This window comes from Marmota flaviventris, chromosome 11, assembly GCF_047511675.1.
Source record: "Marmota flaviventris isolate mMarFla1 chromosome 11, mMarFla1.hap1, whole genome shotgun sequence".
Taxonomy (NCBI): Eukaryota; Metazoa; Chordata; class Mammalia; order Rodentia; family Sciuridae; genus Marmota; species Marmota flaviventris.
Window position 1 is genome coordinate 74,289,933 of NC_092508.1, and position 18,859 is coordinate 74,308,791.

Here is an 18,859-nt window from a genome sequence, read left to right on the forward strand (position 1 = left end):
GCGTGTGTGTGTGTGTTTGTGTGTGTGTATGTGTGTGTGTGTGTTTAATGAGCAGATCTGAGTTTTAAAAAATTAGGTGTAATGTGGTTCATATATTCTGTGGGTGGGTATTAACAGTCTAAGGAGGGTTTTACTAATATAAAGTGTGATATAAATAAGTATTAAGACTAATAATGAAACTAGTTTGAAAACTCACATTCTAAAATTGGAATCTGTTTTGCTCCAGAGAATGTATTCTACCAAGGTGTTAGTTATATTTATAAGGACTAAGTAACCAATGCCTTTTTTCACAACTTTTCTATTACATTTCCAAGGTCTTGGTTGTAATATTAGTAGTTGCAAGTAAAGTATGGGGCTTTTTAATTGAAGAATGTTGTTATTAGTGCTCTTTCTTAGGAGGTCAGATGTATAATATGAGGCTGGCTTCCCATCACACCAAGAGATCTACTGTGTGTGATCTGCAGAGCAACACCCAGATGGATTTGAGTAGAGTTCTTACTCTCTTTCTCCCTTTTTCTAAGAATTTGCTGGGCAGACTCTTGTTTTCCATTGGATGGATGCTAGAACACATGTTAAATAGCTAGGACAGTGGGCACCTAAAGATCCTACCAACAGATAAGTCAGGCATTTTATTGCTGTGTAATAACATGGAAAAAAATCAGTTCCTAAAGACCAGTCCTTGTAGCTTCTTGATGACTAATCATTATAGCCTTTTACTTCCTATTTCCTCATATCCATTCTATCATATGGCCTAAAATAACAACTAATCAGTAGCAAGGAACATCCATAGGAAATAGGTTATGGTCTCTAGTGCTCATTTTTAAAGCACATATACATATATGGTACAGAGAAGTTTAGCATGGCCTATATGCAAGGATGACATGCAAATTCATGAAGCATTCCATATGAAAAAGAAAAAAGATTAAGGTCTCTAATTACCATGTTCTACACAAGGGAAACAAGGTTTATTGGAGCGATGGCTGCTTCCAAGGCTTGAAACTTCCAAAGTTTCAAGATGAGTCCAAAATATCTTGTCATAGCAGACAGCAGAGAAGTCATCATAGGCTACTGACAGACAGTACAACAAAAGGGCCCAGGAACCATCTGGAGGAGGTGCCATTGCCAACTTGAACATCAGTAACTCCCATTTCAAACTACCTAAATTGTTGAGTTGATGTTAATAATGCCTTCAAAATATCATTAAATTTGGAAGATGCTAGGAAAAAAAATGCATTTCTTTGGAAAACTGGTAAATATATGGAAAGAATTAAGCATTTTCCCAGATTTTCCTATATACAATGTATGCAAATAGTTGAAACAGAAAAATTATAAGTAATTCAATTAATAACTGAAAAATACAGAAAAGTACCAGTTTGCAACCCCTGAACTACTAATGAAATATTGTAATTACCTAGGTAATGATTCTAAAGACTGATTTAAAAAAAAAAAAGGGTAACACAGAGCAAGGGGGGAAAAAAACTCATAATGGAAATTTTTATCACCACCTCTAAAGGGCTTTTGACACAACAAATAGATTCCACTTCCCTAAAGCTTGTTGTTAGGCTGTTCCATGTCTCCCAGATAAACTTCCTCCTGTTTTTCTTATTCTTATAAAATCCTATCCCTTAAATCTCACTGCCTCCATAATTTATATAAAATAACAGAATGTGAAAATCACTATTAATTTCCAAGGAGAGGCAAAGAGATCTGCCTTTTATTTCTGCTTTGGTCTCTTGTACTCTCACTGGGGGAAAACAGCTACCACGTAAAACACCTGATTAACTAGTGGAAAAGTTCACATAGAGAAGCCATGAGAGATGCCAGCCAGTCACAGGTACTCTAGCCTTTCCAGCCAAGACAACCCACAGGTGGGCAAAAAGATCTTTAGACAACTCCAACCTCAGCTGCCATCTCAGTGCAACTGTATGAGGGCTTCCAACCACCCTGCTAAGCCCATCCATCCTCAGAACTATGAGAAACTATATATATATATATTGTTTTCCATTGGACTTGGGATATCGTTTCCTATGCAGCAACAGATGGACTATTCTAACTACCAACTACAGGAAATAACGGAGGACCTGTTAAATCAAACCAGAAAGAAGCAAAAGAAGGTATGGAAAACCTATCAGGTTTTTTTTTTAATTAATTAACTTATAAAACCATAACTAAGATTTTGTCCATCTTATGAGTTGATTTCTTAATCAGGAACGTATTAAAGTTATGAGACTACAAGGGATGTCAACATGACCAGACTTTTCATATTAAAAAAATATAATTTAATAATTTAGGTGTGGTATGGCTGTGTTAAAATAGAACCCTTCACTTTAAAGACACAGAACAAATATTCATGGATATTTGTGGATGAAATGCTTGTCATCTGGATGAGGTGGGGGAGCAAATAAGAGTACAGATGAAGTCTGGCCATGAGTGATAAAATTCATTTTATTAAATTCATCATTTTCACATATGTTCAAATTTACCATAGTAAAAATGGACTTACTTAGTTAACTATTTGGTTTTATTGTTTTCTTTCTTTATTTATTTATTTTTAACAAGAGTGACAGGCTCTGGATATAGTTCAGTGGTACAGCACTTGCCTAGCATGCATAAGACCCTGGGTTCAATCCTTATGAATCAGTGGTAGAGGGGTGGGGAGGGAGCATGGGGGCAAGAAAGATGGTAGAATGAGATAGACATCATTACCCTACGTACATGTATGACTGCACATGCGTTGTAAAGCTACATTGTGTGCAGAAAAATGAGCAGTTGTGTCACAATGGTATACAATGAATCAAAATGCATTCTGCTGTCATTTATACCTAATTAAAATTAATTAATTATTTTTTAAAAAGAATCAGTGGTAGCTAAAAGAAACATATCATTATTACCTTCATTTACTAAAGTTCTCTTTTTTGAGTTAAAAAATAATTTAATATCTTCATGTATCTAAAATACTAATCCTGTTATTTAGTGACAGTTACTTTTCTTCCTATGAAATAGGGATCAAAATATCCTATCCCAGCACACACACAGAGATGAGTTGACTAAGAAAACTTATGAAAAAAACATTTAGAAAGCCATTCTCTGCTACACAACTGCAAAATATCATTGGTAGTAGGAACTATGTATCACATCTTATAAAATGAACTCTCTCAAAATCTGCTAACTCGGGACTATCTTTTACGCATTTGGCCCTAATGCCAGGCACAATGCCGAGCAAATAATGAAGGGTTTGTAAATAATTTTTTGTATGAATGAACAAGTTGGAAGAAAAAAATGAACAGATCTGAACATAGCAGATTTCGACACTGATCCTACTACTTTAAAAAAGTGAGATGGGAAGGGATGGCAACTGAACCCAAAGAGGGAGAGGAAAAGAACCTACTGTGAACCCACCATCACTATTTGGCTCAAATAATCTTATACATATGCTTATACTGGTAGATTTTTGGCAGTTTTAAAGCTTTTATATTCAGAGTACAACACAGATGACCACTCGCTCAGTATGCTATACCTGATCAAAATTACTTCTGTGTACTTTTGATTTTTAAAAAATAATTTTAAGAACATGAAAGCCTGGTATTTAATACATACTGGTCAAGTGAGCAATAAACAATTGTAAAGTTTCCTGAGGGCTCTCTTGCTCTGTCTCATCATCAGGAAGCTAAAGCATATGTTGGATGTTAGCCTGGGTGGACACAGTGTGTCCTATTTATTCAAGGTTTCTTTTGAAGCCACAATTTATAAGTTTTGTTTCTTAGGGGTACATGTCAAATTTCATTTAGCATTAGTTGGTATCCAGATACACTGAATAGCAAAAAGGCAGCAGTTGAGGGCAAAAAATAAAAAAAAAAAAAGCCTGCTATATGAGCAATAATGTCAGTTTCGTTTATGTAACGCACAGAGACCAAGACGAAAAATACAATGAGAAAGCTGACAGTAGGAAATCAAGATAAAAACTATCTGCTTAATTTAGAGGTGTAAAACTGCCCATGAAAAGGAGAAATACTAAAACAAATGTTTTTATATCAATAGCCAAAAGGATTTTAGAGGGAACTCTTTTAAATATTGTCTTTTAACCCTTAAAGTTCAATTACCTGGAGCATACTCATGTGAATGGTAGTTTTTTACTTTTTCCATAAGAATGCTTAGCAAATTTTTCTGGAAGAAACTTCCCACTTTAAATACATAAAGGGATACTGATATGAATACAACACAGTGAAACCCACTGTTTTGTACAGTTAATCTGCATTAATTTAAAAAAAAAGAAATAAAAATTATTATTATGCTTTCAATGTAGGTGTATATGTTTGTTCAAATAACTACTAGGTGTTACTAAATGCCTAGTAAGTTTTTTTAAAAAAAGAGGATACTTGAATAAACAATGCTTCACTTGAGTAGAAATTTACGTAAGTAGAAATCCAATGGATGACAGAGTATCTATAAAATTGGCGCAAATAAGACAATTAATTATTGAATAATGCTTTGTACCTATAAAGGTATTTTATATTTATTAGTTCATTTAAGTCCAAAACAGCCTGCGTGTTAGGTATCATAAGCCTAAGATTATAGATGTGCAACATGTGGCTCAAAATGCAGTTAAGTTGTAAATTCAAGTCATCTACTTCCAAATGGATGTTTCAACTACAAGGCAGCAACCTTGGCAGGAAAGTATTATGGTTGTGATGCTTACAACTGTGAGACAGTGTATCATCCCATTGTAAATATCATTTCCCTAAGACTCATCCATGTTACTTGATTTAGTTATAGTTCATTCACACACAATGCTGTTTTGCTCTATTACATGAATAGACCATAAGTTATTTATTCACTTGTCTATTGATGAATGTTTGTATTATTTCCATTTTTTAAATTACACACAGTGCTTTGATAAACTTTTGTTTTTAGATGTCTCCTGGTGAACACACATAAGTGCTGGTCCTAATAACAGAATTACTGGATCATAAAGATGCATGCATGCTTGACTTCAGGGTGTCCAACTGTTCCCCGAAGTGTTTACAGTGATTTATAAAATACATCATATAATATTTTTACAAAGTTTAAAAAGAAAACTAAATAGCGGATCATTTTTAAATGTATGTATATGTGATACAATTTTAAAGCATGAGAGACAGAACCCAAATTATAAAATTCAGAATAGCAGTTAGTATTTAGCAAAGAGGGATGAAATTGGAGAATAGGGGCATACAGCTTCAAGGCATTGGTAATATTCTAGGTTTTAAGGCTGGTTTGGGATTCCAGGGTCTTTGTGATTAAGCTTTATATCCTACACATGTTATATGTATTCTTTTGTATGTACCAATATTTGCATATTTTTAAATCTTTGTTTGCACAATAATAAGGGCTTGAAAATGGTAGGAGCCATCGGAATTGTTCACAGAACTTAATAAATTTATTTTTTTCTTTTAACATGGAGATTAAAATAAAAAATAACACAAGTTTTTAATGTATTGTATCAAATTTTTATAATTTTGAGGTCCCCAAGATAATATCCCCTCTTATTCAATAGTTTTGCTTGTTTCTTCTTAGCCACCTCAATCAATGTTTATAAAAAATGGACCCTGGGAAATGAATGAAGAGATTGAGTAACATTTACACTTCCAAAGGAATTTTTCCTCATGCCGAATACATCTATCTTGAAAATATTTAAATTAGACAATTATCAAAGAAATAAAATGATGGCAAATTACCAGCTCAGTGGTCCAAAAAAGAAATTAAAATTATCCTAAAAGTAAATGTCAGTATACATCCCCAGTAAGTATATCCATTTATAAGTTACATGTACCCTGTACCAAATGTTATGTACATTTGAACCATGCACAAAAGAAGACCTTATATGGAATTGAATAAAGATAATCTTAGTAGAAGATCTAATGTATTCTTCTTACAACCCAGTGGATGGTCTTGTGCTAATCAAGAACCTCTGCTTCAGAGAAACCATTCCAATTTTTAAGAATAGTGTTACACAAGTAGTCCAAACTTGCAAAATGGCACTGCTAGTTTGGTTACAGACACATAATGTTCAGTTCTCTATTTAAGCTACTTCTGCTATGAAGAAAATATGTCGGTCCAATTTAAAGTAGATAACACCAATTTGCTCAACAACTATGTTTATAAATACTGTAAATGAAGATCACAAGCACCATCTTAAGATATGATTATCTCCAGGAACTCAATGAAAAACACAAAAATGAAACCATGAGTGAAAAAAAAAATCACTTTTGTGGAATGAAGTAATTGATTTAAGTTTTTAAAGTTGATAGATCAACACCTTAAAAGACTTGTCTTTACCCAGGCTTTCTTTTATTAAAGTGCACAATCATCTAGGGTATATGCTTAAAGGAGTGATAGTTTGTTCCTAACAAAAGGATCTGAATTCCACAATTTGCCTTTTGCCAGAGGCATCGTTCCCCAAAGCACAGCTAACTACATCTCCTGCTGTACCTGTAACAATTTAATTGTGTAAGTCAGCCTAGTCAAGCATCTCCAGCTCATGACTGGGAGACATGAAATTCATTGTCATTATTGTCCCTGTCATTTTGGATCATTATATCCTGCTGAAGAATTTTCCTCACTTCAATGCATTTTTACCTCCAGGATCCAGGGATTATAGCTGAGGTTGGGGTGGGGGCAGGACCGTGAACTACATTTACCTCAGGGGAGCCAGAGATTAAATTGGCTTTGCTCTCTCATGAGCTGAATTCATCTATTTGTATGCTGTGAGTTTTAGGCTGGAATAAAAATGAATATTCTAGTGAACACAGGGCTTTAATTTCCTCTTTGAAACATGGATGTAACCAACTTTTATTTACATTAGGAAAGCTGATGCAATTTCTTGTGGTTGCTATTTTCATATGTGCATGAGGAATACTTACAGGCATCGTCAGGTATGTAATAACAGACATTTCTCTCTGTCAACGTCTTGACTGGCACAAAGAAAGAATTTAAAGCTATAATTTTGTTCTACAGTTTCATTTTATAGAAGCTTAACGGGGGTATTTAATGGTTTTAAATATTTAATGATTTTTAATTATATCTCATTTTCTGTGCACTGGATTGGATGACTGAAGTCCAACTAGAATGGCACCAAAGATCCACACTGGGAACTAGAAAATTGAAGTGGATAGAGAAAGATAAAGTAAATTCCTTAAGAAACTGGCTATCTCCCAGCAGCTGGTTCACATAATTTAAGAGCCCGCTAAGTTCACCCAAGGTGGCATGCCTTAAACACTTCTTGTTGAGGAAGAGTTGGCTTGGTCACCATGCTCTCTCATAGCAACCCTTTCATGATTGGTAATGACTGTGGCCAGGGCCAGCTGATGTGTCCCACTAAGAGAAAGCAAAGGACTACATAGAAAACACTAGTACATGTCTCACTCAGAAAGCCAGACTTGACTGTTTAGAGAATGCTTTCTCCAACTGAACATAAAAATAAAATACAACTAGAGGAAAGCCTGGTATGTCACTTTGTATCCCAACTTTCATTTCATGTGGATTTAACTGAGAAAATTGACATTTACTCTGTCTATACCGAAAAGATAGTAGTTATTCCTCCCTGTGTCAGTTTGTTTTTAGCAGTTAATAATAAAATATGGCAATGGATCACAATGATGCCATATACAGAATAATCACCATCATTGCTGTATCAAAAGTGCAGAGAATTTACTCCATTAGCTTTATGAACTTTTGTGGGAAAGCTGATTTTGTCTTAATCATATGAAATAGCCATCAGAATTATTTAGGATAAACTGTGCTTATGAGTGATTAAGAAAACTCTTTGGACTTTTGTACATTTTAGATTTCAAATGGAATAGCCCTAATACGTCTATATTGACAAGATCTTAAAGGTTATCTCAGTTCTTGGACCAAGTTCATAAAAATATTTACTAGTCTTCCTCACTGCATTTTCACACTGTTATATTTCACTTTTCAATGGTGCTGAAGTAGCTGTATGATAATGTATCACCAATAACTTTTTAGTTAGCAAAACTTCATAGGATCACTTATAACACTTTTTCAACAGAATTAAAATTCTTCCTAGGTATGAGTTATAAAAATTATTATTTCTGTTCACTTTTAAATGGGTACTTATGTGAATTTAAGTATTTTAAAAGCATTATTTCATGTAGCCTCAATTCATTTTGAAATCATTTAGGTGAACTATTATGGTTTGGATATGAATGATTCCAAAAAGCTCATGTGTTGAAAGTGTGATCCCCAATGCAGCAAAATTCAGAAGTGGAGTTTTGGGGGAATGGTTGGATCATGAAGCCTCTACCATTATCAGTGGATTTATCCATTTGAAGGATTAATAATTTGAAACTACAGGGAGGTGGTGGAAATTGTAGGCAGGTGGAGCATGGAAATAAGTAGGTTCCTAGGCACATGCCTTTAAGGAATGTATCTTGTCCCTGGCCCTTTCCTCTCTACCTCTGTTTCTGCTTCTAGCTGTCTTGAGTTGAGCAGCTTTCCTCTGCTGCACCCTTCTGCCATAATATTGTGCCTCACCTCAGGCCCAAAGCAATAGAGCCTGTCAATTCTGATCTGAAACCATGAGTCAAAAGAAATCTTTCCTCGAATCTGGGTCTGAGTTTTAGGCTGGAATAAAAATGAATAGTCTAGTGGTAGAGTGCGCGAGGCCCTGGGTTCAATCCTCAACACCACATAAAACTAAATAAACAAAATGAAGGTATTGTGTCTAACAAAAAATATATATATATATTAAAAAAAAGAAATCTTTCCTCCTTTTAATTGTTTGTGTCAGGTATTTCAGTATAGCAATGAAAAGCTGACTAACACACTGAGACTGTTATTATAGTCTCATAATAAACATTTATTAGGAAAAGTATGGGTTTTTTTCTTGTTAAGAAAGTTTTATCTTATAAATTTTTTCAGTTGGGTTTGTAATGGTTAATGTGCACAATGGTATTTTGTTCTCTTAGAATTAGTTTGAATTCTTCTTTTGGTCAAAGAATAAGGCATTTAACATTTTCTAAGCATGCATCTACTGCATTCAATTCTTTTACCTACAAGTTCCTCTGTAAGTTATTTCCATGCAGATTCTTAATTTGCCCATCACATTATATTAGATAAAACAGGAGTTGTCTCTATCTGTGAATACAGCTGTAAAACCAAAGGACCTTACTGTTGTATATTTTTGTTTTGCCTCACGTCAGGTATGACATAGTTAGGTCTATATCATTTCAGAACAAGGTGTAACAGCAAATAATGATCAGAATAGAATTATATAGAAAATAATTCTTGTTCAGTTCATTATTTAAGATTTTATAACCAATTTCCAAGTTAGCAATTTGAAATTATTTTCAATAACAATTTTAAAATTTTTCAATAATCTTTGCTCAACTTACAATTTTGTAACCTATAACAAGCTATAAAGATCAATTCTAGACTAAAGAAATTCTTCTTTCTCTTAATTCTAGTAGAATAATGTTTCGTCTTCATTATGTAACATAAATTTCCTTTGGTTTTTCCATGTAGAATCAATAAGAATCTATAATTCATAAGAATGCAAAAGTAACACATGACAGTCACAAATTCAGATATGATATCCAATAATATACCTCACGAGGTGATTCAGATATGCACAATCTAATAAATAAAATTAGTGGTTGCCCAATACAACACATGATATAGAAAATGAATAAAAATTTGAGAAGGTATAAGAAAAGGATGAGTAATAAAAGCAAAGGCAACAAACATTTCTATGTCAAGATGAGCAAGATGCTATTTACAGAATCCCTTCTTACTTCTCCTAAACCAAAAACCTCTTTACTGTAATCACTCAATAAACTACAATGGATGAACATTAAGGGTCTGATGCAGAGAAAGCAAATTCACAGTCAAGGTTGTCCTTTAACATGTAGGCTCAATCTAGGGCACCAAAAAAGTGGTTAAGTGGCCCCCTGTGGTGGTCAGATGTGGGAAGGCACTGCAAACTGTTAATTTTCTAGCTTTTATGTTTGTCCAAGACCCTTAACATTTTTTCTAATATTGTTGCTCCTGGGACATTTTCTTCAGTTTGGCCCCTGTGGCCCCCTTAGCATACACATTTTGCATTTATATATGAAAGACAGCTGAATTGATTCAGAAACATAACACTGGAAAGAAGAAGAAAAAAGGTAGGGTTGGCCTTGAGGACATCCCATAATATGAAGCATAGATATGAAAGTCTCTTTAAACAACAATAACAAAAAAATTCTACATGCTAAGAGTTTAAATATCTAATATCAAAGATAAAAGACAACATAATGTGGAAAGGGGAGAGTAACTGAGATACACAGCCTAAGCTATGCTTTGTTCACAAAATTTCTAAGACCTTTTGAACAAGTACAATTATCTGTGTCCAGCTATTTCCTTGTAAATGGATATCCTTGGACCATTTTCCAGTCCCACACACCTTTTAAAACTACCAGTAAAATTTCACAAATGGCTTTGACTATTTTGTTTTGTGCCCCTTCTGTAGTTATATTAAGTGTTTAGAGTTCCTTTAAATAAAAGTGCACAAAAATATATTCTGTGTGTGCGCACACACACACACACACACACACAAAGAATTCATATTGAACACACAGCAAATGGACACTGGGTAATGTCACTGTTAGAAAACAGATATCTAACATCAATAAAATAAGCAATAAAATCTTAGGGTTTGGTTTAACAGATGCAATGTTTATCTACCTTCATTACATAAATTATACTCTCAAGAATGTGTCCTATGCAAAATACAAATATGTCAATTTCAGCCCAAGGGGCATTTTTCTCTAGGTTTATAACCCCTTGAAAATAGAGGTTTCATCTAGAAAACCTAACAGATCCTCAGCTGCTTTCAACATTATAATATATTCATAAGGCAAGTATTCACTGGCAAACATATAACAAATTAAATGGCACGAGGGTGGGGTCCAAATCCATAACAATGAGAAATGGACCAAACCAACCATGAGACACATGTAGAAATTAGAGAAGAAAAGGAGTATGTAAAATAAACAACATTAGAAGCAAAAACATTATAGGTAGTTTTTCAGCCAGTGCTAAAGAAAATGGTGAACCAGTACATGTACATGTGTGCATTTGTATGCTGTCTAAGATTAGCATTAAAAGTAAAACTGCAAAACTACCTCATTAAGAATTTACTATAAGGATCATAGTATGTTCTAAGGGGTCATAGTAAGAAAGAAAAATATCTTGTAAAAAAAATCAAAACATCACCTACCGTCATAGTAGACAATCGCTCCTACCAGTTTGTCCTTCTGAAGCATGGGGAAATGCTCAAGGGCTCTTGATTTGCTGAGGACATAACTGCTCTTCAGGCAATTACTTCCTGCAACCAGATCGTACAGCTTGATTCCTACCCAGTAGTAAGGTAACTGCCACCATCTACAGCATAAATAGGGAAAACGGTTTCTTTAAAAACAGAGTACAATGTAACAGAATGCCACCTTAAATTACAAGAAACTTTTCTCCTTTTTTTTTGAGTTCTTGTCACACTAAGCTGCTAAAGCTGGCCTCAAACTTGCAATCTTCCTGACTTGGCCTCCAGTGTCACTGGGATTATAGACAAGCAACACTGCACCTGGCTAAGAGACTTTTCATATAAGAAAAACAAAGCATACCTACAAAAGGGACAGGAGCCCTATGTAACTATTTTTGACAACAATCTAGCTGAAGTATATAAGTAAATGAATCAGTGAGATTTCAAATGAATCTTCTCTAAGAATCTTATTCTGGCTATATATTACACCTCTTTGAGGAACATTAAAAATAAATACAAATGCCTGGCCCTCACATATCCAGAGACTGATGTAAATAGAGTAGGGTAGGGCCAGGCGACTATAACATGCACCCAGCAAAGAGAATCACTGATCTAAGAAATTCTCAGAAATCTAGAGCAAAAGATGGCCAAAACTGTAATATCTATTTCAAGCCCTCACTACATTAATGCAGCTAAATGAGCAGCACTATCCACTTTTTTTCATATTACTGAGCCTGAATACACAAACTTAGGCAACATCACAGATAGTTTCCACAACATTAGGAAACTGGATTTTCTAATTTATAACCTGATATTTCCTAGCAAAATTTCAGTTTTTGCTAGCTCAGACATTTAAAATGACCTCAAATAGGCTGAGTTTTGAGTTGCTATGTTGTAGATTCAGATTTTGCAACACAGTACCATTTGGGTTTGTATTTTACACCCTGCACATGACTCTCTAATATTCCTTAGCACAGATGTAGTTTCTCATATACATACTCCCAGGAAATGGAATAAGATACTGCTAATTATAAAAACAGAACACAACCTCCATTGCTTTCAAGGTCTGGTCTGTAGAGATAAGTCTGCAGAGTATTTAGGAAAACCCACATTTTAAATACACCTAAGAAAATGTTTGAAAGGGACTCAAGATTAGGACTACTTAAAACCACATTAAGTAACACACATGGAGGGATTATTTCCATTAAAACTGTGTTGTTCTATTGACCTCAGACATGCAATAATATACAGGTGATACCAAAAGGCTTACTTGTAAATTGGAAGCATTATAGGTAATGGAGCTGATAAATGGGGAGCAATTTCTAGTAGGTTGGCACGCTCATGAAGGGCTTCTTTTACCATCCTATACTGAAAATCAAAACAGAGAAAATTAGTTTGGCAGTAACAGATCATAATATTTTCAAATGGCAAATAGACACCCTGCCAACTGATTGATACACAGAAACCTTCTACCTCTGAGCGAGGATAGCTCCCTCCTAATCAAATTTCTAATAATACATCATGCTGTCAACCTCAAAGATTTTTTAGAAACCTTAACTGTATTTGCATAGGAGAAAAACATGCTGTCAGAGTTCCCAGGTGTAAGATATTTTCCTGACTTGAGTTACAAGATTATTGTAACCATTTATCTTGCATTCTCTGTATTGTCCCCCTTTCTCAGTTCCCCATAATATTTTCTCCAGGTTAGATAACAGATTGTTCAAATTCATGCTAAAAGTTTCCTTCTTGCCTTCACTAAATCCAGCAAAGATGCTATGCAGCAGTTGCACAGTACTTTACAGGTAGATTATTAAAAAAAGCTTTTAACTTAACTCCTGTGATTATCATTATGCCTCTCTAAAGAGCTAGCATTACTATTATAATACTAATTTCACAAATACAAAGATTAAGGTTCATAGATATTCAGCAAATAATGCAGAACACATCATCAGTTAGCTGACTCTATATCCATGCTGGGTTTTTTTTTTCTTTCTGTCTTTCTTTCTTTCTTTTTTGCATTCATCATATGCTGAAGAGAAACATAGGAAAAAGGGACAGATTCAAAACTAACTTGTCAAGGAAAAAAGGGGGACAGATTCAAAACTTGACAATGTCAAGTCAGTGCTTCTGTGTTTTTCATGTACGAAAAGCAGATAGGGAGTGCAGCTGATTTTTTTTTCTTTTTTTTTACCCCTCTGGGAAATGTCATCTTCCACACTGCCTTGGCAGTTTTCAAATGGTGGCAGACTGGACACAATAAAGTGTGACATAGGAAAAGCATGACTCAGATCATCTTTTCCTTAAGAATATGTCAGTGACAATATAAGCGTATGATTGCAGTTGCAGTTAAGAGGATCAATTTGGCACTCCCTCTGCATTACAACACAGCTCCCCTGAAACAGCTTGCAAAGGAGCAATTTGGTGGCCACTGGCAAAAACCCAATCACAATTGTTAAAAGGCAACACATCCAAAAGTGATTTTGTAAATCTGCTACTTTGACATGCTTCTGAAGAAAAAGCCCTTGATTACCCATAAACATAATACTACAGGAAAGAACTGACACACCTCTCCTGAAAGATATTATGGCAGCACACACTAAATAGGTGTTTCCAATAGGAAGAAATGTTAAAAGCCATTAAAAAAAAAAAAAAGAGTCTGATTTAATTGGGTAGAAAAAGCATAGTCGCAATTTTTGTTTAACAACCAGCATACACAATTACCTGCTCAATATCCAACTTCATGATGGCCTTCTGAAGATATCTCACCCCACCATGGATCAATTTAGTGCTTCTGCTGCTGGTCCCTGATGAGAAATCATCTCTTTCTACAAGGGCTGTTTTTAGTCCTGTGTAACCAGAAAACCAAATTAACTTCTTAAATTACACAATTTGTATGTAATTCATTAAAGGCACTTCTCCAGGGTAGAGACAATCACAAGAAAAATTAGTCTGAACATGGATAAATTTGTATTCAAAGTGCAGTGCACTGTCTATATTATAATTAAGAGATTTTAGGCTCTTCCTGGGGGAAAAGTCAAGCCAGTACTAGAAGCATATTAAACTGTGAATGAATCACAGCTAGAAAATATTACAGTACAATTTCATGGCAGCAACACGCTCTGGTACATTTAGGGGGTCAAAAGAGAGCTTGCACCCTTCTTTATCCACATAGAGAAACTGCATGTTGTAGCAAAGCCTTCTGGAACATACCTATCCTCCCTACAAGAGCCAAGACATCTTCCAGCTCCTTATCTCTGATCTACTCTAATACATCACCAATAAACCTGAGACTTCTGGTGTGTGCTTACTCCTACTTGAAAATGTGTCTGGGGTGTTTTTAAGTGTTATAGTGGGTATAGAAAGGGGAAAGATATCACAACAGGATGAAAGAAGAGAATAAGTTCTAATATTGAGAGTTTATGGTCTAAAACATTTGAACATGATAATATTTTAGAGTTATAAGAAAATACCATCCAGGACAAATGAACACCATGTATCTATAAAGAAAATATTCTCTATGAGCTGAGGTTGAGCAAAAATGGGTAAATTCTAGAAGTCAGTCAGCCCCTTTATTTGAGGGTGCTCTTAGGGGAAAATATATATATGTTTTATTCTACAACAGAAACAAATATGCCTCTTCAGGATTGTAGAGGACCAGCAGTTCTACAAATGTTACAAATCTAGAGATGAAAACCAAACTTCACAAGACCCAGAGTCTACACCATCCCCAAGCAGGGAGGAACTTCCATGGGCAGGCACAATCTTAGGGGTGACAGAATGTCATGGAATCCAATTACAATGAGAATATGCAACTGGAGCAGTCTGGGCTCACAACGCTTGAACAGGAGAACCTGTGCATGTATTCAATGCAGAGCCATTTATTACAATGAATACCAAAGGGTCGTTTTTATAACTTTTAGCAGTTTAAATATCGTGCCCAAATGTCATCATAAAATCAGGGCAATTCCCTTGACTTCAAAGGACAAAATATTTGAAAAGTGTGGAGGAAAAAAAGTAGAGAATTTTGATTCAAGGTCAAAAACTGCTACAGCCCTAACTAACTAGTAAAATAACACAGAAATTATAAGTATCATGGACCCAAGGCACTCTTTTTAATCATGCATGCCAAAGAAAGTTCTGTAGCATTCTGACCTATTAAACAATAGCAATGCACAGTAAATTTAGAATTTCATACTGGATACATTTGAGACACAAAAAAAGCAAGTTAGGACATATTTCAAAAACTATATTGGAACCATATTGGAAGTGTTGATGCTAGATATGAATTAGGCATGGACCAGACTGTTGAGTAATTCCCAGCTAAAACAGAGGCAAGCAAACAAAGAGCCCCAGAGTTTTATAAGGGTCACATTAAAAAACACAGAAGACTCTCCTCTTACTCCAGTTTAGAAGTTGAATTCAGGACATAAATCCAAAATAGTCAGAATTACATTTGCAAATCTCTTAAGAAAGCACTGTCTCAGTAAGCTATATCACCTTTACTTAGTAAGTCCAACCCAGAGAGTTCTTCTTTCATCACTAAAATAGACCATTTTTTCTTCACTTGAAGATCAGACGAGGGAGTTGACTTTCAAATGGCATTTAGGAGCCAGATTATTTAAAATATTTAAAGATTGTGATTCTTTAAACCCTAGAATCACAATCACAGCTTCAAGATGCCCATACTAGAGAGGCAGAGAAGTGAAACTGAGAGGAAAAACAGCATCCATCCAATCACAACAACCTCACCTGGGTCTGCATAAAGATGTCCAAGAGCCTGCTGAGACTCCTTAGATAGTCCCCAGGCATCCAACTTCCCCCACTTAGTATGTAACCGATTGCTCTTGAATGTGGGCTAGACCTAGAACCTTTTTTCTAAAGAGCAGAACCTAGCAACCATGAGGGCAAGTTACTTTGGTGATTCAGTTACAAAAAACTGGGACACATTCTCTAGTGGTACCACTCTCTCTTGCCCTCCCATTTGCTCTGGTGAAGCAAGCCTCATGCTGTGAGTCCAAAAACCAAAGAAAGGCCATACACAACAGGTCATGAGTAACAAAAGCCATTGGGAAGGGAACCCTCCCACACCTTCCCATAGGAGTCACAAGGAAGCACTGCAACCTGAGAGAGTCACAGAACCTGAAGACTCAGCTAAGGCTCACTCACATTTCCTGACCCTCTGAAACAAAGTGATATTGTTGTTTTAAGCCACTAAATTTGGGGCATAGTTTATGGATGACAAAATTACTTGTGTTAAGAATAATTGCAGCCAAGTTGGGAGTTTTCAACAGTCTCTGGGGATGGGTCTTCAGAAAAGTCTCAGTCTACAGAGTGGTTTTCAAGATGGGTAGAGCACAAGAAAGGAGTTATCATTGGCAAAGACCAGTTTAAGAAAAGGTAGTCAATGCTTGAAATGACCCAGCTTATTCAAGGACTGCTTATCACTCAAAGGCTGAGAGCTGGGTACAAGGGGACAATGTGAAGGAGATCAGTGGAAGAACTGACAAAGATCACAAATTTGACAAAGAATTAACAAATTCATCTACTTTGGAACATTTGAATCCTGTCCTATAGGCTATTGGTTCTCACAAGTAAGTAATTTCTGGATCTCTTCAAAAGGGAAATTTCTCTGAGAATGTGGCTCCAGGTTCTGGGTCATTTTTAGAAAGAAATACTTCATTAGAAAGTACAAGATTTGGCATCATTGTCACCCAACCATGAATATCAGTACTGTATTCAGTTATAGGGTATCCATTCTGAGGAACTAGAGTATGCTTGTTAATTATTTTTATTATAAAAAATGAATTAAATTTAATTGTTTTCTAGAATTTCTCAGCTATTGTTTTGAGAAATGCTATTATGTTGCATGTCAAGGGAACCACTAAAGTGTTTTAAGATGAGAAGTCTGATTGATGTTCCAGAAAGATTTTTTCTGACTGGGTGGGTAGTAGGTGCAACTAGAGAAGGACTCCAGAGGGCTCAGTTCTCCTTGAGAGGACCAGGGCACACAGAAAGAGCAGAGCAGTGAGGATCCAGCCTCCCAAAGCAAAAGATGGTGCTGGAGGGTTATAAGAAGAGAGAATTTTATGGGCTGAGTTGTCAGGGTAGATTTTTTTTTTCTTTCCCAAACTGATTCAGTGTGAGGCAGAGAACTACTTCAAGCATTAGCAAGCCATCTCAGGAGGATATTTCAAGAAATATAAGTGAGAGCTAACACTTTCAAGCTCTCCAAACTGCTTTTTCCAGTACTGGACATTTTAGAAGTTATTCACATGTATTTGTGTGAGAAGCCCTAGTGAATACCAACAAAAATTAAAATGAGCCCCTCAGTCAAACTGGACTGGTTTTGTTGTTATTGTTTTGTACCATTATTTCCATGATTTCTGGGGAGAAATTAGACTATTCCTTTCAGGATAAAACCAAAAATGTCTCCAAAATTACAACTCAATGGATATACTAAAGCACCATGTAACCTAAAAGTTACTAAACATTTCTCTATAAAACTATTATAAAAAAAAAACCTAAAATAACCATAAAGCTATTTTTAAAAACTCTATAAAAGGAAAAGAGTTAAAATTTTTCAACTGCTACTGTATGTCAAATGTTCTGAGTTTCTTTTTTTTGTTGGATGAGAATGTGGGAATCAGGAAGGTGGAAGGTAACACAGATTCAAGACATTACTAGAAGTTATAACAGCTTCTCATAACTTTTTTCCTTTACTGATTAACCAACTGCAGGAAAAACAACAAAATTTCTAAAAGTCTTTTGATGTTCTAGTGTGGCTTTGTTATCTAATGGGTTCTTTTCTATTTCCTCAAGAATTAATGATCTAAATTTAAAAGCTTGGTTTTATACTTTAAGTATAAGGTGAGGAAATTATTTTATCCTCTCAAACTAAGTAGTATTTTTTAATGAAATTCAATGCTCATAATTTTGTGTTCCTAGGTAAAATAATTAAGTTTAAAGAACATGAAAAATAAAGTATCCAGGATTCAAGTCACTGTTCATTACTATGGATCTGAAGAGTCTCAGCAAGATTGTCCTTCAGGGAAGAGTAAGTTCCCCTTACCCAGGCAGGGAAGGCTGGGCTCTCTGTGCATTTAAGGTAATTTGCTACTATTTCAAGATTTAATGAGAGGCTGAGGACATAGATCAGTGTTAGAGTACTTGCCTAGCATGCTCAAGGGCCTAGTGTCCATCCCCAGCACCACTAACAAAACAAAAAATTAAATAAAAAATATTTTATTAGTAATACTTTGTGGGTTCCTTCTTCCCTCCCCCCTTTCCTTCCTTCCTCCTTTCCATTCTTTCTTTTGTGTACTTTTTGTTAGCAATTACTTTCTATGGATAGCAATAAGGTACATTGACCTTATTATAGATGACCGATAAACCAGATCATTTGACAGTGATATTATTATTTTATTTTTTATTATTGATTACTTTTGATAAGAAGTCTCAGGAATTTCATAACAGCGATAAAATAATTTCTGGAGTAAAATTACTCTGAAATCTTAGGAGGGATAACAAGGTCAGTTACAGAGAAAGAATAAGATCAACTTGAAA

The 18,859-nt window shown here is 35.1% G+C and overlaps 1 protein-coding gene and 1 pseudogene across 3 annotated transcripts in view; one reads left to right on the forward strand and one right to left on the reverse strand.

Annotated features, from left to right (window-relative positions):
- The window catches only part of Gpd2 (glycerol-3-phosphate dehydrogenase 2), a 253,620-nt gene that overhangs the window by 170,399 nt on the left and 64,362 nt on the right, over nucleotides 1-18,859 (reverse strand). For all 3 annotated transcript variants that reach the window (XM_071619170.1, XM_071619168.1, XM_027937963.3), the window contains exons 4-6: nucleotides 14,018-14,142; nucleotides 12,567-12,664; nucleotides 11,258-11,421 (exon numbers count right to left, since the gene is read on the reverse strand). In XM_071619170.1, coding sequence (XP_071475271.1) covers nucleotides 11,258-11,421; nucleotides 12,567-12,664; nucleotides 14,018-14,142 — 387 coding nt within the window. The remainder of the gene's footprint in view (nucleotides 1-11,257; nucleotides 11,422-12,566; nucleotides 12,665-14,017; nucleotides 14,143-18,859) is intronic.
- Nucleotides 811-911, forward strand: LOC114094845 (U6 spliceosomal RNA; annotated as a pseudogene).